The sequence below is a fragment of the Xenopus tropicalis genome, chromosome 5 (assembly GCF_000004195.4).
Source record: "Xenopus tropicalis strain Nigerian chromosome 5, UCB_Xtro_10.0, whole genome shotgun sequence".
Classification (NCBI taxonomy): domain Eukaryota; kingdom Metazoa; phylum Chordata; class Amphibia; order Anura; family Pipidae; genus Xenopus; species Xenopus tropicalis.
The window spans coordinates 8,155,616-8,180,439 of NC_030681.2; the positions used below are offsets into that span (position 1 = coordinate 8,155,616).

Sequence of the window (24,824 nt, forward strand, 5' to 3'; positions counted from 1 at the left end):
CCAACTTTAACGGATTGTATTTAAGACAAACAAAATAATATTTAGAAACCAAATTGCACAAAGGTCTTTTTTTTTAACATTTACAAAAAGCATAAAAACCAATAGGTTATATTTCCAAACAAGGGAACCGGCGGTGTTGCGGGGCTCAAAGGAAACAACTCATACCTAACGCAGCCTGGGGACGCCGCCTTAGCAACAACAGGGAAGGAGGAAGTGCAGTTATTTAGTGAGCTGCAGGAAGCCACACACCTGTGGATGGAGCGCCCAATCAGAAGCAGGGTTAATAAATGAGCGGTCTCTGAGCTCGGGGCATGGAGTTGCGCAGGATCAACGCACAAGGGGCTTACATGGCCGCCTGGAAGGCATCTTGAGGGATTGTTCCCTTTTCCTATGGAAAACAAAACACGGTGGAAACGAGCAAGTGAGAACATGGAAAAAAACACATGGAGCTGATGTTACCGGCGTCCCATCGTGCCAGCGTGGCAATGCTACCGTACTAGGCTGTACTGGCAACACATACTGCAGCATTGAAAGGGTTAAAACAAAATACCTTCAAGAGACTGAATACGTCTTGTGCTTGTTCCACATTCCAGTTATTGTCTTCAAGGCATCTGGGACAAAACAAACTGCGATTTTACAAGCTGCCAGGCAATTAATTGGTTAACCCACACCTTTCGGAAGGACTATTCCAAGCTTAACTTTTTTCTGTATCGACTTTTTTTGTGCATTTGTTCTACTATACTGAGCGAGAGCTACTTTATTTACAATTAGACCACAGAGCTTACTGTCAGTGCATTTATATATGACTGGGAGCTGCCATATTGCCTCCCACATTAGAGACACATTTCTATAGGCAGTAATAGACCTTCCGCTATTGGTGCTTTTATACCTACGGTGTTGTTAAACGCATACAGGGCATCCAATCACAATGGCTACAGATCATGAACCTCACTGAGGCTGGGATTGTGTGTGACCATGGGGGACAGGCAGGGAGAAATGTGACAATGACAAGGAGGCAGCGAACTCACTTGAGTGCCCACTCCACCTTCATTCCGGTAGATTCTGAGAAATTTCTGAGTACGGCCATATTCCCATCGCACAGCGCTACGTTACTGCCAGGGGAGCCCGGGTCAGGGGACGCAGGTCCACATTTGTCTTCATACTGATCCACGTAGGAATTTATTATCACCAACTGGTCATTCAAAATCTGGGCACTGGGAGAGAGAGAAAATCAAACTGGCTGAAGAGCACAACTAACACACCCAGCGATGTACCCCCATATACCCCCAAGGGCACCAACCCACCAGCGTCCTCATACGCGGTTGCCACATAGTGTTATTCACTGTACAGACCCACATACAGTAACAGGTACTTTTAAGGGGACACGGTCATGATATTTATGGGATAGTTGTTATCTCTAAATGACACTGTTACACAGCAAATAATTCCCTCTGCCATTTAACCTTTTATTCTTGTACCAACAAATGTATTTGTAGCTGTAATATTGGTGTGTAGGCGCCATCTCAGTGCCTTGTGCCTGAGTCTGAGCTTTCAGCCAGCGCTACACATTAGAACTGCTTTCAGCTAACCTATTGTTTCTCCTACTCCCATGTAACTGGAGGAGTCCCAAGCCGGACTTGGATTTCTTACTATTGAGTGCTATTCTGATACCTACTGGGAGCTGCTATCTTGCTCCCTTCCCATTGTTCTGCTGATCGGCTGCTGGGGGTGAGGGGGGGGGAATATCACTCCAACTTGCAGCGCAGCAGTAAAGTGTATAACTAACCCCTTAAGGGGCAAACGTGTGTATCTCACCAGGCTTCCATTGCCGGCACAATCAGGAAGGACCTTCTGAATGATCTGCACAGTTTCTTCCATTTCGGGCTCTCTGTGGGATACATTAATATAAATATAATACATGAGTGCATCACAGGATGTCTCTGGGTTTGTGGGGGGTCACTGTGACTAGAGATGGGGGGCAGCTCCCATACATACAGGGTAATGGGACAGAGAAGAGCATAAGGGAAAGGAAGGGACTGATGTGCAAAGTGAACTGTTCATTGGCTGAGGATAATAGGAATAACTGGCCAATCAACAAGCAAATACATTTCCAGAGATTCCCAGTTCTGTATAGCCAGGCATGGGGAGTTACTGTATTTATAATTGTTAGGGATGCACCGAATCCACGATTTGGCCAAGATTCAGCCTTTTCCAGCAGGATTTGGATTTGGCTAAAGCCTCTGGCCGAACTAAGAATTCTAGAACTTACCTTCTTTAAATATTCCGGCCACAGAAAAGCCAATGAGTGAAGGCTGGAAAAACACAAAAATGAAGCTTTAATAGCAGAGCAATACATTTAGTATTAAGTTCCGCTAACGGGACAGGAACCTCTCCTAATCACACAAGGATAAAGCTGAACCCTGGGTCAAACAGCTGCAAGTGTGTGTAGGCCGGCCCACAAAGCAGCACCACTGGGTATTATATTATTACCCACACTTATAGTATGCATTATATACATATAATGTACAGTTGGGTAATTTCCTTATGGGACCAAACTGTAAATTATATCCTTATAAATGGTGCTTAGTGATGTCATCAGTTTTAATCGGAGCTTAGTGATGTCATTTCTGTCTCACTAAAACTTGTATATTATAATAAAGTACCTCCTGTTGTAAAATATGAGGATATTATAAGCCCCCGAGGAGTTCCTTATAATATATAGTGAATAAAGTACCCCCTATTTTAAAATATAGGGATATTATAATAGGGGGTACTTTATTCACTATATATTATAAGGAACTTCTCGGGGACTTATAATATCCCTATATGTTACAATAGGGGGTACTTTATTCACTATATATTATAAGGAACTCCTCGGGGGCTTATAATATCCCTATATGTTACAATAGGGGGCACTTTATTCACTATATATTATAAGGAACTTCTCGGGGACTTATAATATCCCTATATATTACAATAGGGGGCCCTTTATTCACTATATATTATAAGGAACTTCTCGGGGACTTATAATATCCCTATATGTTACAATAGGGGGTACTTTATTCACTATATATTATAAGGAACTCCTCGGGGGATTATAATATCCCTATATGTTACAATAGGGGGTACTTTATTCACTATATATTATAAGGAACTCCTCGGGGGATTATAATATCCCTATATGTTACAATAGGGGGTACTTTATTCACTATATATTATAAGGAACTCCTCGGGGGCTTATAATATCCCTATATGTTACAATAGGGGGTACTTTATTCACTATATATTATAAGGAACTCCTCGGGGGCTTATAATATCCCTATATGTTACAATAGGGGGTACTTTATTCACTATATATTATAAGGAACTCCTCAGGGGCTTATAATATCCCTATATGTTACAATAGGGGGTACTTTATTCACTATATATTATAAGGAACTCCTCGGGGACTTATAATATCCCTATATGTTACAATAGGGGGTACTTTATTCACTATATATTATAAGGAACTCCTCGGGGGATTATAATATCCCTATATGTTACAATAGGGGGCACTTTATTCACTATATATTATAAGGAACTCCTCGGGGGCTTATAATATCCCTATATGTTACAATAGGGGGTACTTTATTCACTATATATTATAAGGAACTCCTCGGGGGCTTATAATATCCCTATATGTTACAATAGGGGGTACTTTATTCACTATATATTATAAGGAACTCCTCGGGGACTTATAATATCCCTATATTTTACAATAGGGGGTAATTTATTCACTATATACATATGTACCTTATATACACACACATTATATAAACACATATTTCCTATGTTAGGGTACCTACAGTCTGAAACCAGACATCCAAAGTGAAGGAGCTCAGGTCATGCTCAGTCCTGGGAAGGTTGCACAGGAATCCCACCACTTGCAGTCGGTTGTACTTCATCAGCTGCTGCCTTAGTGCTACAAAGAACCCAAAGAGAGTTAGAAACCAGACCATAAAGGGGAAATAAAGCTGAAAGTTTAGCACAAGTTTGAGTGCAAAGCTTAATAATAGGGCACGGCCATATGAAAAGGATGGTTCACTTTTCGGCTCCCCAAGCTGTTCTGTTAGGTCTCCATGATCCCCTTAAAAATGTGAGCATTTATCCCCCAGTTAAATATATTAACCTAAACTAAACTAATTTTTGGGTCATAAAGCTGGTTCTGCAACATAACCACTTGTAGAGGAGGAGCCACTGCTGGGCTATTGCCTGTATGACCCACCCAAACCAACCCTGTTCCGCCAGTCTGGGGCTCCCTCTTCCTCTGTGCCCCTGACATCAGTCCTGGGTACCAAAATCGTAGGGGGCAATAATAATAATCACCCTACTATGGAACTCTTAGTCACAGACACCCTGGGCCGGTGCAGTTTCCTGCCAATGGGAGCACCCGCCCAGGGTATCAGGTTAGGCGGTGCCTACCATTTTGCCACCCCTCAGTAATTGTACTTTTCCTTCCCCCTTAAATGATAAAGGGACTACTTGTCTACTACCTGAATGCTAGTTGTCACTGGTTGCACCTACAGCCCCCTCTGATTGGCTATTACAGTGTGCCAATGGATTGTGTCCACAAATTCACCTGTGAGTGCAAGACTTTATACAGTAATTGTGTATTCTGTGCCTATCATATGTAGGGATGGGCTGTGTGTTACATGAGCCATAGGGCAAGGGATCATGGGATACGGCAATGAGAAACACAAACCTGCTCTTTTAACCCGCAGGAGGTTCCGGTTCTCTTTCAGGTACTCCTTCGCCTGTTCAACACTAAACACAAACAGTTACTGGACTCTCTGTAGAACAGAAATATACAGATTTTATCTTGTTTTAGGGATTTTTAAAGACAATCTCAAAGCCAATGCAATTTCCTCCATGTGTGTTTGATTCATGTTACCTGTCACACAAATGTATAAACATATAACGACGTGTGTGCAAGGAATTGTGGGAGCTGGAGTCTCGGCTAGAGGGGAAGAGACATGGTTTCTGTGAGACAGGTAGTCAGGAGGGGAAGCAGCCCAAGGTATCTATACCTACATGGCCCTGTTTCTATTAGCAGGCAATAAAGAATGCCTCTGGCAGGGCAAGCAGTATGGCAGCCCCCACCCATAAAGGAAACGTAGAGCAAATATCTCAGCCTCGGATACTCACCAAATGTGCGGAAGCAAAACATTCGGCAAACTGAAAGAGCAGCAACAGTTCTCATGGTACAGAGGCAGCAGCTGCTGGCGCTGAGTAGAATCATATATTGTGAAATATCTAAAAAATATGAAAATAAAATATATATATACAGAGCATATTATGTCTCCCCCCCGCCATGTGTGCAATATTGCCCCTTCTCTAATCTACAACCTATATAATCACAGCTTTAGGGCAATTAAATATGAATAAATAACTGGAGGTTTATTAGAAAAAGGGGTAAAAAGACAAAAGGGGGCAATATTTATAATGGGTGTGGCTTATGTCAGGGCGACAGTGATTGGGTGGGTTCCAGTTAGGGATGCACCAAATTCTTTATTTTTGAATTGGCGGAACCCCGAATCTTCATGAAAGATTTGGCCAATTACCGAAACAAGTCCTAATTTGCTTTCGGAAGGGTTAAATAGAATCTCTCACATGATTCAGTTCAGCCAGACACTTGGATTTGGCCAAATCCTTCCTAAGAAAGGTCAAATCATCTCCAAATCCCAAACCAAATCCTGGATTCGGTGCATAGTGTAATTTACACTGGGGATGAACTAAACCCGCTTTTTCGGATTCAGCCGAACCCCCCAATCCATCGTAAAGGATTTGGCCGAATACCGAACTGAACCCTAATTATCATGCTAGTTAGATTTTGTAAGGGTTAAATGTTAAAAATGTTCAACATCCACGTAGGATTCGGTTCGGCCAGGTGTGTGGATTTAGCCGGATCCTGCCAAAAAAGGCTGAATCCTGAACTGATTCCTGGATTCAGTGCATCCCTAATTTACACACAGTATATACGTAGAATGCCCGCGGTTCCTACCGACCAATAGAAGTGCAAGATAACGACCACTTAAACGATCCGACTCACCGGCTCACAAACGGCACCAGAAACGCTCGGAGATCTTCGTTTACGAAGAAACTGCCCTAGAGACGACAGCGAGATTTGTATTAAACGAGCGGCTACTTTAGCGGAGAGGCAAGAAATAAAAGGGACGCCATCTTGGAATACTGAGTCACAAGTACAAAAGGTTCAGGAAGATACAAATATGTGACATTTAAAGGGGAAGTGGAGCTTTTTGGTATAATACATAAGAGCCATGAATATTCTCTAAGTCAGTGCTGTCCAACTTCTGCGGTGCCGAGGGCTGGAATTTCTTGCGCATACATGGTGGAGGGCCGCTAATGGAAGCCACGCCCCCTTTTAAACCACACCCACTTGAAACCACACCCATTTTATCACAATGGTGGTAGTGCAGAAAAAACCCAAATGCTTGGTCCTCACTGCAGGGATATCAACCATCATTCATATGTGAAAGAATTATATTATGTCATATTAAGACACACCCTAAAATCCATATATCTTCTCCTCCCCTGTGGATAGCAGAGCAACCCCCAGTACATAATTACACACCTAAGGGACCACTTACTGGCGATTTCCAACTGCTAACAAACTCCCAGAACAAACCCCTGCCAGGTTCACCTCCCACAGGCAGCATAGGGTAGCACTCTGCCTGCCCTATTCTACCTGTGTGTGCCACACTCTGCCTGCCCTATGATGCCTGTGTCTGCCATATGCTGCCTGTATGTGCCATACTCTCCCTGCCATATACTGCCTGTGTGTGCCATACTAAGCCATACCCTGCCTGTGTGTGCCATACTCTGCCCTACCCTGCCTGTGTGTTCAATACCCTCCCTGTCCTGTGCTGCCTGTTTCTGCCATACCCTCCCTGCCCTATGCTGCCTGTTTGTGCCATACCCTCCCTGCCCCATGCTGCCTATGTGCCATACCCTCCCTGCCCCATGCTGCCTATGTGCCATACAGGTCTGAGGTGTGAACAGGGGAACAATGTGGGTGATTACAGCCTGAGCCTGAGGTGTGAACACTGCAGGGGGTAGAACAATGCATAGATTAAAAGGTGTGAACAACACAGGGGATTACATATTTAAACAATACAGAGGGATTACAGCCTGAATCTGAGGTGAGAACCATGCAGGGGGCCAGTTAATCTCAGTACTGATACCATTTAATGCTTATACAAGGGTAAACCATCAAAGCAGCCAGACAGGTGGGGGGCCACACAGAGGGGGGGCCGCCAGTTGGACAGCACTGCTCTAAGTTATATCCTTATGAATGGTTCTTAGTGATCCCATCAGTTAAAATTGGTGCTCAGAGATGTCATTTCTATCACATGACTCTTGTGTATATATAATGTACTCCCTGTTGTAAAAAATAAGAACAGCACCCCCTCACACACACACTTTTCTATTATCCCATCACCCCCGGCAACCTATTATCCGCTGCTACATGCCCCCAGCTGAGGCCATCAGCCTATCAGCCCACTCTGCTTCTAGGGGTGAATATTATGCATTAGGAAAGCATAAAAATGGACAATAAAGCAAATACCTTGATCTGGGGGAGACTTCTAGGGACCTTGCCAAAAAAGCATCCCGGCTTGAAGAAATGTCCATCCTAAGTGAAAGGAACGGGCACAGTTACCGTCATGGGAACTGTTGCTATGCTCAGTTCTTGGTTACTAAGGTGAATGACAAACACGAATTGTCAAGTAATGGGTCCCATATTAAAATACACCCGTGGTCACACCTTTATTCTACCCTGACCACACCCCATTATGAGAAGGCTCCACCCACTGACCACAAGACCCACCCCATCTGGTGGACCCCCCCCACTGTCACAGAGCCCCTTACTGGAGTTGCCCTGATGCTGGCCCTGTGCGATGGACATTTATAAGTCTGAAATCTGAATATAATGAAGGCTAATATACCCTTTAATTAAACCACTAACATCTAAAAGAGCCTTAATGAACAGGAATGTAATGATTCCCTTTACTCGCCCCCCCCCCATGAACAGAAAGCCCCTACGGTCAGATCATGTGGATATTACAGAGGCGCAGCACTTACCAGTATTTGTACTGAAGGGAAATGATTCATTACAATCCTAGATAATTACACATAAAGAACAGTTGTAAGAGGTCAGCATTAAAGCGCTACCAGTAACTTGCTGTTGTGATTATTCGAAGTGGATAATATTGGAATTAATGTGTGTTCTGACATAGTTTTATGGTATCTCTCTGTACAGGCTATGAGCAAACTTAGGGGGCTGTTCCTGCTGAATTGTGCTTAGTACAGGGGAATCCCTATGTGCCATAGTTTTATGATATCTCTCTGTACAGGCTATGAGCAAACTTAGGGGGCTGTTCCTGCTGAATTGTGCTTAGTACAGGGGAATCCCTATGTGCCATAGCTTTATGATATCTCTCTGTACAGGCTATGAGCAAACTTAGGGGGCTGTTCCTGCTGAATTGTGCTTAGTACAGGGGAATCCCTATGTGCCATAGTTTTATAGTATCTCTCTGTACAGGCTATGAGCAAACTTAGGGGGCTGTTCCTGCTGAATTGTGCTTAGTACAGGGGGAATCCGTATGTGCCATAGTTTTATGGTATCTCTCTGTACAGGCTATGAGCAAACTTAGGGGGCTGTTCCTGCTGAATTGTGCTTAGTACAGGAGAATCCCTATGCTGCCATAGTTTTATGGTATCTCTCTGTACAGGCTATGGGCAAACTTAGGGGGCTGTTCCTGCTGAATTGTGCTTAGTACAGGGGAATCCCTATGTGCCATAGTTTTATGGTATCTCTCTGTACAGGCTATGGGCAAACTTAGGGGGCTGTTCCTGCTGAATTGTGCTTAGTACAGGGGAATCCCTATGTGCCATAGTTTTATGGTATCTCTCTGTACAGGCTATGAGCAAACTTAGGGGGCTGTTCCTGCTGAATTGTGCTTAGTACAGGGGAATCCCTATGTGCCATAGTTTTATGGTATCTCTCTGTACAGGCTATGAGCAAACTTAGGGGGCTGTTCCTGCTGAATTGTGCTTAGTACAGGGGAATCCCTACAGTGAGGCTTTTAAAGAATCTCGTGTTGCACTGCATATGAGCAAACGTAAGAGTTGCTAGAGATGCTGTAATGGCAATAAGGATCTGGCTACCCATCCCCTGTGATATCGGGTCACAGCAGCAGACAATGTGTTACATGAGAGACACCACAGTTGAGTCACAGAAAGGTTCAAGCAAGGCTTCATCTCATCAGCCTGAGCACAGTGCAGTCTTATAAAAGGCTAAAACTAGAAGCTGGGCCTCTCATATTATCATGGAAGTGTGTCCTTCAGACCAATTCAGTAGCCCATCTACCCATGTATGGGCACCCCCAACAGGCCTACCCGACCAACACCTGGCCTGAAATTGGCCAGATCTCAATTGCGTAGGTTTGATTTTCCCATTGGATTGGGGACTGCATCGTTGGCATGGTGCTTGGTCCAACAGCCCATATACCCACCATTTTAATTCAATCATTTGCCCCAAATTAGCCCGATATCACCAACTGTAGGAGGGCATATGGGGAGACGACCCACTCGTTTGGCGACCCCCCCAAGCAAGCGGATCTCCCCATGTATGGCCACCATAAGGGAGATAAGCACAACAGATATTATGGCCTTTTAACTTGTGTAAAAAAATGTGTTAATGAATGATTCTTGCGGCAGAACTATAAAAAAAAAAAAAAAAAATGTATATATATATATTATATAAAAGCATTGCTAGAAATAATAGGAGTCATGTCCCAAAAGGTACTTCAGTAGAAAAGGCAGGAACTAACCGGTAGTAAGTACTGGTGCTCTCCAGGGATGCAAGGAAAGGGTTCCCCTCCAGCCAGAGCTCCTTCAGCTCCAACTTGTGTAGCACATTGATTTCCTGAGCCTGGCAAATCTACAAAACAGATCCCGCTACTGTATTCAGTATTGTATTATAAGGGATAATGTACCCCCTACTGTAAATGATAAGGATATTAGCAGTCACTGAGGGGTTCTGTGCCCCCCATATAAAGGCACAAGGCTGCAGGCTGAGTTATACAGGGAACTCTGAGTATCACTCATGTATTATAAGGGATAATGTACCCCCTACTGTAAATGATAAGGATATTAGCAGTCACGGAGGGGTTCTGTGCCCCCCATATAAAGGCACAAGGCTGCAGGCTGAGTTATACAGGGAACTCTGAGTATCACTCATGTATTATAAGGGATAATGTACCCCCTACTGTAAATGATAAGGATATTAGCAGTCACTGAGGGGTTCTGTGCCCCCCATATAAAGGCACAAGGCTGCAGGCTGAGTTATACAGGGAACTCTGAGTATCACTCATGTATTATAAGGGATAATGTACCCCCTACTGTAAATGATAAGGATATTAGCAGTCACTGAGGGGTTCTGTGCCCCCCATATAAAGGCACAAGGCTGCAGGCTGAGTTATACAGGGAACTCTGAGTATCACTCATGTATTATAAGGGATAATGTACCCCCTACTGTAAATGATAAGGATATTAGCAGTCACTGAGGGGTTCTGTGCCCATATAAAGGCACAAGGCTGCAGGCTGAGTTATACAGGGAACTCTGAGTATCACTCATGTATTATAAGGGATAATGTACCCCCTACTGTAAATGATAAGGATATTAGAAGTCACTAAAAGTCCTTTTAAGAGGTGCACTGCCCTCGGGTAGCAATGAGGGGCCTTATATTGATATATAATATTTGTACTTGGATATGCATTTGTTGGCGACGTTGCTCATTACGTACAGTGTGTGAGTACTATGCAGAGCTGAAATACCTGGTTGTAAGAGAGATTCATACTCTGTAGCTGGGGGGCCAGAGCGGAGAGGCCAGAGAAGTCAGTAAGGCTGGAGAGGTTGTTGTAACTAAGATCCAAAGAGAGGAGCTACGAAATAAAAGAGAGAGAGACCTACAGAGACCAATAGACTGCCCCCTGTTCTGCCAGATCCATTCCAACTACAAATCTGTAAAGCTGAGATTTCAATGAAATAACAGTTCTAACCCAAACTCTCCCCGGGATACAGCAGCTGTATGTACCCCATAACTCCCCCCAGGATACAGCAGCCGTTTGTACCCCATAACTCCCCCCGGGATACAGCAGCTGTATGTACCCCATAACTACCCCCAGGATACAGCAGCCGTATGTACCCCGTAACTCCCCCCGGGATACAGCAGCTGTATGTACCCCATAACTACCCCCAGGATACAGCAGCCGTTTGTACCCCATAACTCCCCCCTGGGATACAGCAGCCGTTTGTACCCCATAACTCCCCCCAGGATACAGCAGCCGTTTGTACCCCATAACTCCCCCCGGGATACAGCAGCTGTATGTACCCCATAACTCCCCCCAGGATACAGCAGCCGTATGTACCCCGTAACTCCCCCCGGGATACAGCAGCTGTTTGTACCCCATAACTCCCCCTGGGATACAGCAGCCGTATGTACCCCGTAACTCCCCCGGGATACAGCAGCTGTTTGTACCCCATAACTCCCCCCGGGATACAGCAGCCGTATGTACCCCATAACTCCCCCCTGGGATACAGAAGCTGTTTGTACCCCATAACTCCCCCCAGGTTACAGCAGCTGTATGTACCCCATAACTCCCCCCAGGATACAGCAGCTGTATGTACCCCATAACTCCCCCCCGGGATACAGCAGCTGTATGTACCCCATAACTACCCCCCGGATACAGCAACTGTATGTACCCCATAACTCCCCCCAGGATACAGCAGCTGTATGTTCCCCATAACTCCCTCCCGGGATACAGCAACTGTATGTACCCCATAACTCTCCCCGGGACACAGCAGCTGTATGTACCCCATAACTACCCCCAGGATACAGCAGCTGTATGTACCCCATAACTCCCCCCAGGATACAGCAGCTGTATGTTCCCCATAACTCCCTCCCGGGATACAGCAACTGTATGTACCCCATAACTCTCCCCGGGACACAGCAGCTGTATGTACCCCATAACTACCCCCCGGGACACAGCAGCTGTATGTACCCCATAACTACCCCCAGGATACAGCAGCTGTATGTACCCCATAACTACCCCCAGGATACAGCAGCTGTATGTACCCCATAACTCCCCCCCCCGGAACACAGCAGCTGTATGTACCCCATAAATCCCCCCGGAACACAGCAGCTGTATGTACCCCATAACTCCCCCCGGAACACAGCAGCTGTATGTACCCCATAACTCCCCCCGGGATACAGCAGCTATATGTACCCCATAACTCCCCCCGGGATACATTGCATGGAGCAGACACTGTACCTGAGGGAAATGCTCTGCTATCAGCTGCAGTATCAGTTCGGCATCAGACGCTTGGTTCAAGCACAAACATTTATTTGTTGACTGCAACTCTACAAAGAAAAAGTTAAATACAGATGTTAAATTGGACTAAAGTACTGACCCTATTCCTGGGCAGAATCCCATGGAGTCTGTGTGTATGTATGTATTTTTTTTTATGAAACAATGAATAAATGTAATTTTTTGAGTCATGGGATAGTTTTCCTTTGTAGACTGCAATGCCTGGCAACAATCTTTCCCTTTCCTTGGGCACAGCAAACAATAGTATTTCTCCACTATACTGCATATTCTGAATTCTCACCACAAGATGGCAACAGAGTTACTATGATGTGTAGAGAGTAATATTCTGAGACAATTTGCAATTGGTCTTCATTTATTATTATTTGTGTTTTTTTTAGTTATTTCACTTTTTGTCCAGCAGCTCCCAGTTTGGAATTTCAGCAGCTATCTGGTTGCTAGGGCCAAATAACCTTAGCAACCAGGGAGCTGTTTGAATGAGAGGCTGGTATATGAATAGGAGAGAAAGTGAATAGAAAATCAAATTATAAAAAGTAACAATAACAAAACTGTAGCCTCCTTTTTGGCTGCCGGGGTCAGTGACCCCCATTTGAAAGCCACAAAGTGTTATAAGAAGGACTGACGTGCATCTCTGCTGGGAAGTGACCTGTTACATTAAGTCAATGTAAATGTATTTTTTACAGAGACAGAATAAACAAAGGGGATTTAGAAAGAATTGGGCAGAAGTAAAGGATTTCTGTACCTGGATCAATAGAAAGGTTGCTCAGATCGAGGCTTGCGGTCCTATCATCGTATCGTTTCTGGAGGCACGCCTGCAATACAATAACATGGGGGCCTTGTAACATTTACTGACCATTTGCATTAGATATCTGTGATGAGTGCCAATAGAACTGCAATTAGTCTGCACTGCCGGTTCTCCCTCTTGAAACACTGAAGCCAAAGTCAGTCCTACATGCTTCCTCATAGCTCTCTGTTAATATGCCGGCCTTTGCTACACTGTCTCCAATGTCAGAACTATCAGGAGAGAGAACAGGCAGGGACAGACAGATCCTGTCCCAATGGAGAAGGGAAGTGTCAGAAGAAGCTTCTGTGGTTCTGACAGATCAGCAGAGGGCAGTCCTGTAACACATGGCATCTTTACAAAACAGAATTAAAGGGGTACTCCAAATCTTATTAAACCACCAACAATGCTCTCAGCGTGTCAGAAATTCCAAAAAAAAGTACAGGTACTGTTTTATTATTACAGAGAAAAGGGAATCATTTAACCATTAAATAAACCCAATAGGGCTGTTCTGCCCCAATAAGGGGTAATTATATCTTAGTTGGGATCAAGTACAGGTACTGTTTTATTATTACAGAGAAAAGGGAATCATTTAACCATTAATTAAACCCAATAGGGCTGTTCTGCCCCAATAAGGGGTAATTATATCTTAGTTGGGATCAAGTACAGGTACTGTTTTATTATTACAGAGAAAAGGGAATCATTTAACCATTAAATAAACCCAATAGGACTGTTCTGCCCCCAATAAGGGGTAATTATATCTTAGTTGGGATCAAGTACAGGTACTGTTTTATTATTACAGAGAAAAGGGAATATTTTCACCATTAAATAAACCCAATAGGGCTGTTCTGCCCCCAATAAGGGGTAATTATATCTTAGTTGGGATCAAGTACAGGTACTGTTTTATTATTACAGAGAAAACGGAATCATTTAACCATTAAATAAACCCAATAGGGCTGTTCTGCCCCCAATAAGGGGTAATTATATCTTAGTTGGGATCAAGTACAGGTACTGTTTTATTATTACAGAGAAAAGGGAATCATTTAACCATTAAATAAACCCAATAGGGCTGTTCTGCCCCAATAAGGGGTAATTATATCTTAGTTGGGATCAAGTACAGGTACTGTTTTATTATTACAGAGAAAAGGGAATCATTTAACCATTAAATAAACCCAATAGGGCTGTTCTGCCCCAATAAGGGGTAATTATATCTTAGTTGGGATCAAGTACAGGTACTGTTTTATTATTACAGAGAAAAGGGAATCATTTAACCATGAAATAAACCCAATAGGGCTGTTCTGCCACCAATAAGGGATAATTATATCTTATATTGTTTCAGAATTTTACTCTCTACATCAGGGGTGGGCAAACTACGGCCCGCGGGCCACATCCGGCCCGTTAGCCCTTTCAATCCGGCCCGCCGTCTCCGGCCCCCTTAAAAGAATGACGGGCCCTGATTGGTTGCGCCCGTGCGTGCGCACAACGTCAGCACGCACGTGGCGCAACCATATAAAAGACTGCACTGGGGAGCCGGGGAACAGAAGGACGGGACGGAGGAAGCAGGGGGTCGCTGGAGGAGGGAGCCGCAGGTCATGGTGGATGCTGGGGGGAGCTGGTGGGAGGATTTTGAGGAGAAGCTGGAAGATGCTGGGGAGTGGAACTGCAGGATGCTGGGGTTGGGAACTGCAGGATGCTGGGGTTGGGAACTGCAGGATACTTGGGTGGGGAACTTCAAGATGCTGGGTAGTGGAGCTGCAGGATGCTGGAAAGTGGAGCTGGGGGGGAGCTGAGAGGCCCCATAATTTCTGATGGCAGCCCCGGGCGTAGCGTTGTGCCGGCCCGGTCCGGCCCGTCTGTTAGTCAATGTGGCCCCTGAGCCAAAAAGTTTGCCCACCCCTGCTCTACATCATACTAAATGTTAACTCAAAGGAACATGGAGCTTAGGGCTACTGGCAATGCTTCCAGTTAATCCCAGATGCTGTCTGTGCTACAGAATAATGCACGTTCTGTATTAATATTTATGCTTTATATCTATGGCACCGGGATCAAGATTTATTTGGGTACCAGGAAAGAAGTAGGTTAAACGGGTGCCAACGTTGGTGCATGTGGGGCCAAATGAATCTGGCAGTAATAATGGGTCTGTATTGGTTCCAGCACAGGGTTGTGCAGCACATTACACTCACACAGTTTCACTTTATGGCCTTTATGTGCCCGCAAACTGCCTTCTGTGCGGCTGCCTGCAGATCCGTTTTCCAAAGGAAACAGATGGTGCCCCTGCCAGTCGCTGTGGGGCCCAGGTGGGATTTTCTATATTTGCAGGGGGGGTGGGAGGCAGGAAGGGCAGGTTCCTTTGCTCGCTGGGAGGGGGAACTGAATAAAGCTCTGACTGTGTTTGTGTGTCCTGATTTGCTTCCTAATGTGCTAATGCCCTAGCTGCACTTTATACAGCGCTTTCCCTTGCTACTGAGCTTATTAACAATAATAATAATCCTCTCCTTGCATTTCTGGGAAGGTGCGGTGAGAAGAGCATTACTTTTTTTTCTATTACCCTTCCCCAAATTAAAACCAGTTACACAAACTTAGCATAGAAAAAAGTGGCAAATCCCAACATTTAATTCAAGTAATTGTTTTCGTAAGCAATATCTGGGCTCTGCAAGTCCCATCACTGCTGGTCCTGACTACACGCACCACTGACCTGATGTACCAGTAGCCTTCAGCCAATACTGAAGAGCAATGGTTACCCTGTTTAGTGTATATTTTATATATAGGAAAAGAGATCTTTCAGAAGAGAAGGATGTATAGGGAAGTGTATAATCCCCTTGAATGAGACAAATTGAAATGAAAAAACCCTAACCCTGTAGGCAATTTTGAATAATATACGGTGCTGGTCTCGCTTTGGTCTAAAAATTACACTATCTGTCAAAATGGCCCCTTTATTGGAGCTCCATATTGATCCTCTCGGGTCCCTGTTACTATCAAATGAGGGGTGGGTGTGTCCTAACAGTCCCTGCCAGAAGCACAATAGGAGGGGAGAGCCAATTACAGCCCTGCACTCACACAAGCACAGACAGGCTTCAGTTCCCTATCAGGTCAGTCTAGCTGCTGATTGGTTCCTATCCTACAGTGCAGTGTGCTAAGACTAGTACGGTTTTTGCAGAAATTTTCAAAAACGCAGCTTCAAACACTACTTTTGAAAGCCCATTCCCTCTATATTTAGATGAGTTCTATTCATTGGCACAATATTGTTTTTCACACAACGTGTCCCCTTTACATCAAATGGAGACACGACAAAAACTTACCTGGATACAGTAAAGGCTATCCCCTGGACACAAAGACCCCATTTTTGCGTCCCTATGGCACAGAGTTGGGTTTCCATGATGGCGATACATAGAGGGAGTTACATTGATGACTATCTGTTAAAAAAAGAAAACGCTTATTAACCAAGAGGCCTGTAAATCAAACTACAGAACAACTTTTATATGAACAAAGGAAACTTTAGCTGTTTTCTCTTTTATGTTTATATACGGGATACAGGGGAAATATGCCAGGCAGAATAAAATAACCTCTCTCCTGTACACAGCCCTAAAAAAGTGTGGACTAAATATATTCTGAGAACACTTTCCTATCATCCTAAGTAGTGGTCTGTGTTCCGTCTGATTGCTGGCAAAGGTTCCACTAATAGGCTGCTTGAAGTTCCATGTTCTTGATAAGCAAAGATCCAAGATGGACTGCTTGGCATGGAGGAGGTACAGTGAAAATGTGCATTACTAAATACTGCCCATACAAAAGCCATCATTTCTCTATAAAGGGGGTTTAGTATGCCATAGCAACCATTCAGCAGCAAGCATTTATTGGTCAGCTGTTTCTAATTATACATCTGATTGGCTGCTTAACCTGGGAAGGCTCAGTCCCCTTTATTACCTTAACCCTTATATGCTTAGTTATTTATTATCATCATTTATTTATAAAGCGCCAACATATTCCACAGCGCTGTACAACAGTTCTGGTAAATGTCTGTGGCACCTTACAGCCCCCCTGGGATTCCCAGTACCCAGAGGCACAGAGCCCCCCCCCAGCCCAATAAACAGTGACTGTCTATGGCACCTTACAGCCCCCCTGGCATTCCCAGTACCCAGATGCACAAACAGCCCCCCCCCCAGCCCAATAAACAGTGACTGTCTATGGCACCTTACAGCCCCCCTGGCATTCCCAGTACTAGAGGCACAAACAGCCCCCCCCAGCCCAATAAATAGTGACTGTCTGTGGCACCTTACAGCCCCTCTGTCATTCCCAGTACCCAGAGGCACAAACAGCCCCCCAGCCCAATAAATAGTGACTGTCTGTGGCACCTTACAGCCCCCCTGGCATTCCCAGTACCCAGAGGCACAAACAGCCCCCCCAGCCCAATAAATAGTGACTGTCTGTGGCACCTTACAGCCCCCCTGGCATTCCCAGTACCCAGAGGCACAAACAGCCCCCCCCCAGCCCAATAAACAGTGAGTGTCTGTGGCACCTTACAGCCCCCCTGGCATTCCCAGTACCCAGAGGCACAAACAGCCCCCCCCAGCCCAATAAACAGTGACTGTCTGTGGCACCTTACAGCCCCCCTGGCATTCCCAGTACCCAGAGGCACAAACAGCCCCCCCCCAGCCCAATAAATAGTGACTGTCTGTGGCACCTTACAGCCCCCCTGGCATTCCCAGTACCCAGAGGCACAAACAGCCCCCCCCCAGCCCAATAAATAGTGACTGTCTGTGGCACCTTACAGCAGCCCCTCTGGCATTTGCCTGAACCCACAGATTGCCAGTCTGGGCCTGGGTCAAGGCAAACACCGGCTCACTTGGAACATCCAGTATCAGCACCAACTGGCAATAAGCTTGGGTTTTATCTTACCTTGAAGTACTGATCAGCTTGGATTTTCCTGGATGCATTAAGTAGCGCCTTTGCTGTGGCAAACTTATCCACAAAGAACACTGCCTTCTTTTTAACATAGTGGAACTAAAAATAAAAGAAATCATTACACTGCACAGGTCTGAAATGGGTGCTTTCAAAAACATTCATCCCACCTTAACCCGCCCAGGTCAGTTTGTACTAACTTAATAAGAAAAAAGAACAAAAGAAGAAAGAGGGAGTTTATAATAGAATGGTCAACTCTTAGCAACTTTCCAATTGGTCTTAATTCTTTTATAGTTTTTCAATTATTTGCCTTCTTGACTTTTTGCAGCTTTCAAATGGGGGTCACTGAGCAGGCAGCCAAAAAAACCTATAGCTTTGTGGGGCCACAATTGTTACTGTAACATTTATTACTCCATTTCTATACAGGCCTTCTCCTATTCATCTTCAAGCTTCTTATTCAAACTACCTGCTTGGTTGCTAGGGCAACTTGGACCCTAGAAACCAATTAGATTCTGAATTTCCCAGCTGAAAAGCTACTGAACAAAAAGCTAAATAAACTAAATGATTAACTACTCCAGTGGTATTTGTAGACTTGGAGCACAAACATTCTGCATACACAGTGGCAAGACTTAGCCATTACATTTCCATAATTAAGTCTGATTTTGTCACTTAATAATAATATTTTGCACTTCTGAATAAAGAGTGAGCTGTAACACACAAGGAGCTTTGTTTATTCCTGAGACCACCTGCCTTATACCTCCAAATCTATGCAGTCGATTGCTTTGTAATACCCCTCCATCCCCCATGTAGGGATTTATTCACCCCTCTAGCAGTGCCTTTGCCCAATTTTCACACTTTTGCAGTCTACATTTAATATTTATTTTTTAATTCCAATATATTAAGGGGTAAAGTACTGTTAATATAAATGCAATTTGTTATAACAGCGCCACCTGCTGGTCACTTTCCAAACATGAAGTATTGGAGGACCTCGTTGAACAGGCTGTCAGGAGAAAGAAGGGCTGATCTGATGTTCTTTTGGTTAGGAAAGACGTGGAAAAGTTATGGGGTTTCTAAAGTTTTTCCTAACCAGAAGAACATCAGATCAGCTCTTTCTCCTGACAACTTCCTCAACTACTTCATGTTCAGGAAAGTGGCCAGCAGGTGGTGCTATTGTAACGAAATCCATTCAAATTAAAAGTAATTCTAATAATTATTATTATTATCAACATTTATTTATAAAGCGCCAACATATTCCGCAGCGCTGTACAATAAATAATAATTAGAATAATATCTTGGAAACAAAAGCTTATTTTAAAATAATTGGTAAGGTTAAAGAAGATAAGGAGGAGCATCTGAGTGAAGCTCTAGCTCTGGTTTACCCCTACCATTAACCCCTTCATGCCTGAGCTCCCTAGGGACATTGCATAAAACACACTTGCAGTGTTAATGGCGCATTAAGACCAGGCTGCCAGCTGCTTTACAACTTTAAGGATGGCGGTAACCCCCCAAAACAGGCTTTACAGTTACACCATTATGTCCCAGGATATGTGAGGCTAACCCCATTTCCTGCAGCTGCGCTTGGTTTATGATCGGCACGTGGACCGACAGGCCGGATAGTTTTTAATGCAAAACACGTATAAACCTGAACGCTGCACTGTAGGAACTTCGCTAAATTCAGGATAAATGTGCCTCCTGGCAGCCCGCGGTCACTAACTGTAACTGCAAATGAGCATGTAGGTTATATTCTAAGTTAGATACATAAATGAATATTTCAATTATAACACATAGGGCTGCACCAAATCCACGATTCCATTTGGGACTCTTTTCCGGCAGGATTCAGATCCAGCCAAATCCAAGTGCCTGGCCGAACCAAATCCAAATCATTTTAAGGAGGAGTCTGCACTACTCAGGTCTTATGTCCAATATCAAAAAGATTTATTGAAGGGAAACTCCCCTTCTAAACCTTTTTGATATTGGACATAAGGCCTGAGTAGTGCAGATTCCTCCTCGAGATTGTTTATGCTTCATTTTGAACCTGCACCCAGGCGATGATGATAAATGGTAAATAAGGTTTCAGAAAGGGAATCTACTAGTTAGATCCCACTGATAAGTCCTGAATCAGTATAAGAATAAACAGCAAAAATTTCAGTGGAATAAAAACAACAACATTTATTGGCTCAAATGAACAAAAACATAACTAACATATAAAACATCAATCTCCTAACGCGTTTCGCACCATGTGGTTTGCTTGTGTCACTTCCCTTATATACCCTTAGCATTTACAATATACAGTGTGCAGGGTTGCTTAGCTAACCCTATATCAAGCTCAAAGTATATCAAAATTTTGAAATATACATAGCCATGGGTTTTCAGCCAACCCTGCATATAGCACATATCATTTAGTTGTATTAGAAACACACCAAATAATTCAAAAACCACAAAAAAACAAAAACAAATTAGTGATAACTTAATTAATTAAATAAATCTACACCTAAAAAGACCTTTTTGACTCAGGGGCCACATTGACTTACAGACGGCCCGGGCCGGACCAGCGTTACGCCCAAGGCCGCCATTAGAAATCACGGGGCCTCTCAGCTCCTACCCAGCATCCTGCAGCTCCCCACCCCAGCATCCTTCAGCTAACCCCCAGCATCCTCCAGCTAACCCCCAGCATCCTCCAGCTAACCCCCAGCATCCTCCAGCTCCCCCCTCAGCACCCCACCCAGCATCCTCCAGCTCCACTCCCCAGCATCCTGCAGTTCCCCCCCAGCATCCTTCAGCTCCCCCCCAGCATCCTTCAGCTCCCCCCCTCAGCATCCTACCCAGCATCCTGCAGCTCCCCCCAGCGTTCTTCCCATCATCCTCCTTAACATCCTCCCACCAGCTCCCCCCGCAACCTACAGCTTCCTTTGGCTCCATCCTCCTGCCTCCTCCGCCTGTGTCAGTCCCCCGGCTCCCGCTGCATCTGAAGTTTTATACGGTTGCGCCCCGTGCGTTCTGACGTCACGCGCACGCACGGGGCGCAACCAATCAGGAGTCGGCGGGCCGGATTAAAAAGGCAAACGGGCCTGATGTGGCCCGTGGGCCGAAGTTTGCCCACCCCTGCTATAGATGCAGATATCTTAATCAATGACTAAATATTAAAGTGCATAATTGTGCATAAAGATCCATCAGAACAATACTATGGAACACTTAATGTTGTTATTGCATCCTGGCGATTTCCTAAATGCCAAAAAGGCAATTACTATAGTTATAATAGCTGTAACAATAACGGTAATCACTTTGATTTCATATCATATATCATTACGTATAAATATTGCATTGATGATGACCCTATACACATGAGTGAAGACCTTCTGTGTGTATATAAAATTTATATAACAGGCTGTTTATGCTACTTTGAATATATGTTTTGATTTTTCACAAGAAATCCCGGAGTTGCTGGTCTTTTTTATACTATTGGAACCCTTTACCGAGCAGCCGAGGTATGTTATGTAGCGGTGTGCCATCCTTTGTTTATATATACATATATACACACATATATACACACATATACCTACAGTATATCACACACTTACCTGCTCAGCCCTAAAGAAAAGCCCACACTCCTCGCGAATAGCATTCAAGAGCCAGTCTTTATTATAATCTTTTCCGTAAGGGATCTATGATAATAAAGATTTGTTAGCATTTATGTACAACGTAACACAATAAACGATATCCCTTATGCCTTTTTCTTTCTACAGGCTGAAGCTTACACCGGCATGGAGACAAGAACGGGGCTATTAAACAGAGCAGAAACATGAACATTGCATTTATTTCAATTCTGTAGCTGTAAAAATGTTTCCTAGGATGCAGTAGGGGTTCCATATAAAGGCACAAGGCTGCAGGCTGAGTTATACAGGGAACTCTGAGTATCACTCATGTATTATAAGGGATAATGTACCCCCTACTGTAAATGATAAGGATATTAGCAGTCACTGAGGGGTTCTGTGCCCCCCATATAAAGGCACAAGGCTGCAGGCTGAGTTATACAGGGAACTCTGAGTATCACTCATGTATTATAAGGGATAATGTACCCCCTACTGTAAATGATAAGGATATTAGCAGTCACTGAGGGGTTCTGTGCCCCCCATATAAAGGCACAAGGCTGCAGGCTGAGTTATACAGGGAACTCTGAGTATCACTCATGTATTATAAGGGATAATGTACCCCCTACTGTAAATGATAAGGATATTAGCAGTCACTGAGGGGTTCTGTGCCCATATAAAGGCACAAGGCTGCAGGTTGAGTTATATACTATAAGGCAGTGCTGTCCAACTGGCGGCACGCGACCCCCCTCTGTGTGGCCCCCCACCTGTCTGGCTGCTTTGATGGCTTACCCTTGTATAAGCTTTAAATGGTATCAGTACTGAGATTAACTGGCCCCCCCCCCTGCATGGTTCTCACCTCAGATTCAGGCTGTAATCCCTCTGTATTGTTTAAATATGTAATCCCCTGTTCACACCTTTTAATCTCTGCATTGTTTACCCCCTGCAGTGTTCCCACCTCAGGCTCAGGCTGTAATCACCCATATTGTTCAACTGTTCACACCTCAGGCCTGTGTGTAGGCAGCATAGGGCAGGCAGAGTATGGCACATAGGCAGCATGGGGCAGGGAGGGTATGGCACAAACAGGCAGCATAGGACAGGGAGGGTATTGAACACACAGGCAGGGTAGGGCAGAGTATGGCACACACAGGCAGCATATGGCAGACACAGGCATCATGGGGCAGTCAGAGTATGGCACACACAGGGAGCATAGGGCAGGCAGAGTGCCACCCTATGCTGCCTGTGGGAGGGGAACCTGGCAGGGGTTTGTTCTGGGAGTTTGTTAGCAGTTGGAAATAGCCAGTAAATGCTCCCTAAGGTGTGTAATTATGTACTGATAAAATGGGTGTGGTTTGAAGTGGGTGTGGTTTAAAAGGGGGAGTGGCTTCCATTAGCGGCCCTCCACCATGTATGCGCGAGAAATTCCGGCCCTCGGCACCGCAGAAGTTGGACAGCACTGCTATAAGGGATAATGTTACACAGAGGCAGAGAGATAATGCAATAGGTGTTACACCCCTCACAAGTGAGAGAAAAGGGATACACACCGTTATTTTAAACCATACTTGAGTGTTATCATTTTTTGCTCTATAAAGCTGGCCATTTGATGGATTCAAATGTGATCCTCCTTCATATGGGTCCCTGCAAATGCAAAAAGCACACTATTCAAGCTAAGCCTTCACTTAAACAAACCAGAGAAAACATTCACACCTTTGTGTAGAAGAAATGAACAACACTTGGCAATATTCTGTATGGCACCACAGATACCTTTTTATACTCTTTCAGCCATTTCTAAGACTGGATACCCTGAATGCTGGGGTAATATAGACCTAGCGTATAAGAATCTTATTTACAGATTCAATTTGTATATATGGGGGACTAGTAGGACATTACTTGTAAAGGGAAACCAAAGCCAATTTTTAACCCACCGATGGCTGTAGCACCATAAATTGCAGTAACAGCTGCTTTTGTGCCAAAGCTTAGACACCCCAGCGTATCTTAACCTTCTAGCTAACGCTTCTATCCCAGCCCCTGGCTTTGCCAGTTCACATGTGAGTAGCAGTTCTACTTACACAGAGACAATACTTACTCAATCTCATTAGATTCATCCAAAGATAGTGGGCACTGTCCCTGCGAGTCCCTGATTAAAGGAGAAAAAGGAATTTTTGTACTCACTGTTGAATTCTTTTTCTCTTCATCTAGATTGGGGGGCACAAGGCTCCATTGTGATGACGATCTTACGGCTGGAGAGTGGATACTAAAAGGTTACAAGTGCCGACCAGCAGCCAATCAGCAGAACAATGGGAAGGGAGCAAGATAGCAGCTCCCAGTAGGTATCAGAATAGCACTCAATAGTAAGAAATCCAAGTCCGGCTTGGGACTCCTCCAGTTACATGGGAGTAGGAGAAACAATAGGTTAGCTGAAAGCAGTTCTAATGTGTAGCGCTGGCTGAAAGCTCAGACTCAGGCACACTTTACTGCTGTGCTGCAAGATGAGGTGATATCTTCCCCCCTCCCCCCCAGCAGCCGATCAGCAGAACAATGGGAAGGGAGCAAGATAGCAGCTCCCAGTAGGTATCAGAATAGCACTCAATAGTAAGAAATCCAAGTCCGGCTTGGGACTCCTCCAGTTACATGGGCGTAGGAGAAACAATAGGTTAGCTGAAAGCAGTTCTAATGTGTAGCGCTGGCTGAAAGCTCAGACTCAGGCACACTTTACTGCTGCGCTGCAAGTTGGAGTGATATCCCCCCCTCCCCCCAGCAGCCGATCAGCAGAACAATGGGAAGGGAGCAAGATAGCAGCTCCCAGTAGGTATCAGAATAGCACTCAATAGTAAGAAATCCAAGTCCGGCTTGGGACTCCTCCAGTTACATGGGAGTAGGAGAAACAATAGGTTAGCTGAAAGCAGTTCTAACGTGTAGCGCTGGCTGAAAGCTCAGACTCAGGCACACTTTACTGCTGTGCTGCAAGTTGGAGTGATATCCACCCCTCCCTCCCCCCCCCCAGCAGCCGATCAGCAGAACAATGGGAAGGGAGCAAGATAGCAGCTCCCAGTAGGTATCAGAATAGCACTCAATAGTAAGAAATCCAAGTCCGGCTTGGGACTCCTCCAGTT

At 44.7% G+C, this 24,824-nt stretch overlaps 1 protein-coding gene across 1 annotated transcript in view; it reads right to left on the reverse strand.

Annotated features, from left to right (window-relative positions):
* Positions 1–24,824, reverse strand: part of LOC100490733 (nuclear RNA export factor 1) — a 40,728-nt gene continuing 15,904 nt past the window's right edge. The window contains exons 5-24 of the mRNA XM_004914799.4: positions 23,798–23,848; positions 23,256–23,349; positions 21,703–21,786; positions 18,122–18,226; positions 16,528–16,641; positions 13,190–13,259; positions 12,394–12,482; positions 10,897–11,004; positions 9,891–10,000; positions 8,140–8,176; positions 7,625–7,690; positions 6,089–6,144; positions 5,185–5,292; positions 4,742–4,803; positions 3,846–3,961; positions 2,270–2,312; positions 1,816–1,888; positions 1,029–1,214; positions 551–611; positions 1–388 (exon numbers count right to left, since the gene is read on the reverse strand). Coding sequence (XP_004914856.2) covers positions 344–388; positions 551–611; positions 1,029–1,214; positions 1,816–1,888; positions 2,270–2,312; positions 3,846–3,961; positions 4,742–4,803; positions 5,185–5,292; positions 6,089–6,144; positions 7,625–7,690; positions 8,140–8,176; positions 9,891–10,000; positions 10,897–11,004; positions 12,394–12,482; positions 13,190–13,259; positions 16,528–16,641; positions 18,122–18,226; positions 21,703–21,786; positions 23,256–23,349; positions 23,798–23,848 — 1,678 coding nt within the window. The 3' untranslated portion in view covers positions 1–343. The remainder of the gene's footprint in view (positions 389–550; positions 612–1,028; positions 1,215–1,815; positions 1,889–2,269; positions 2,313–3,845; positions 3,962–4,741; positions 4,804–5,184; positions 5,293–6,088; positions 6,145–7,624; positions 7,691–8,139; positions 8,177–9,890; positions 10,001–10,896; positions 11,005–12,393; positions 12,483–13,189; positions 13,260–16,527; positions 16,642–18,121; positions 18,227–21,702; positions 21,787–23,255; positions 23,350–23,797; positions 23,849–24,824) is intronic.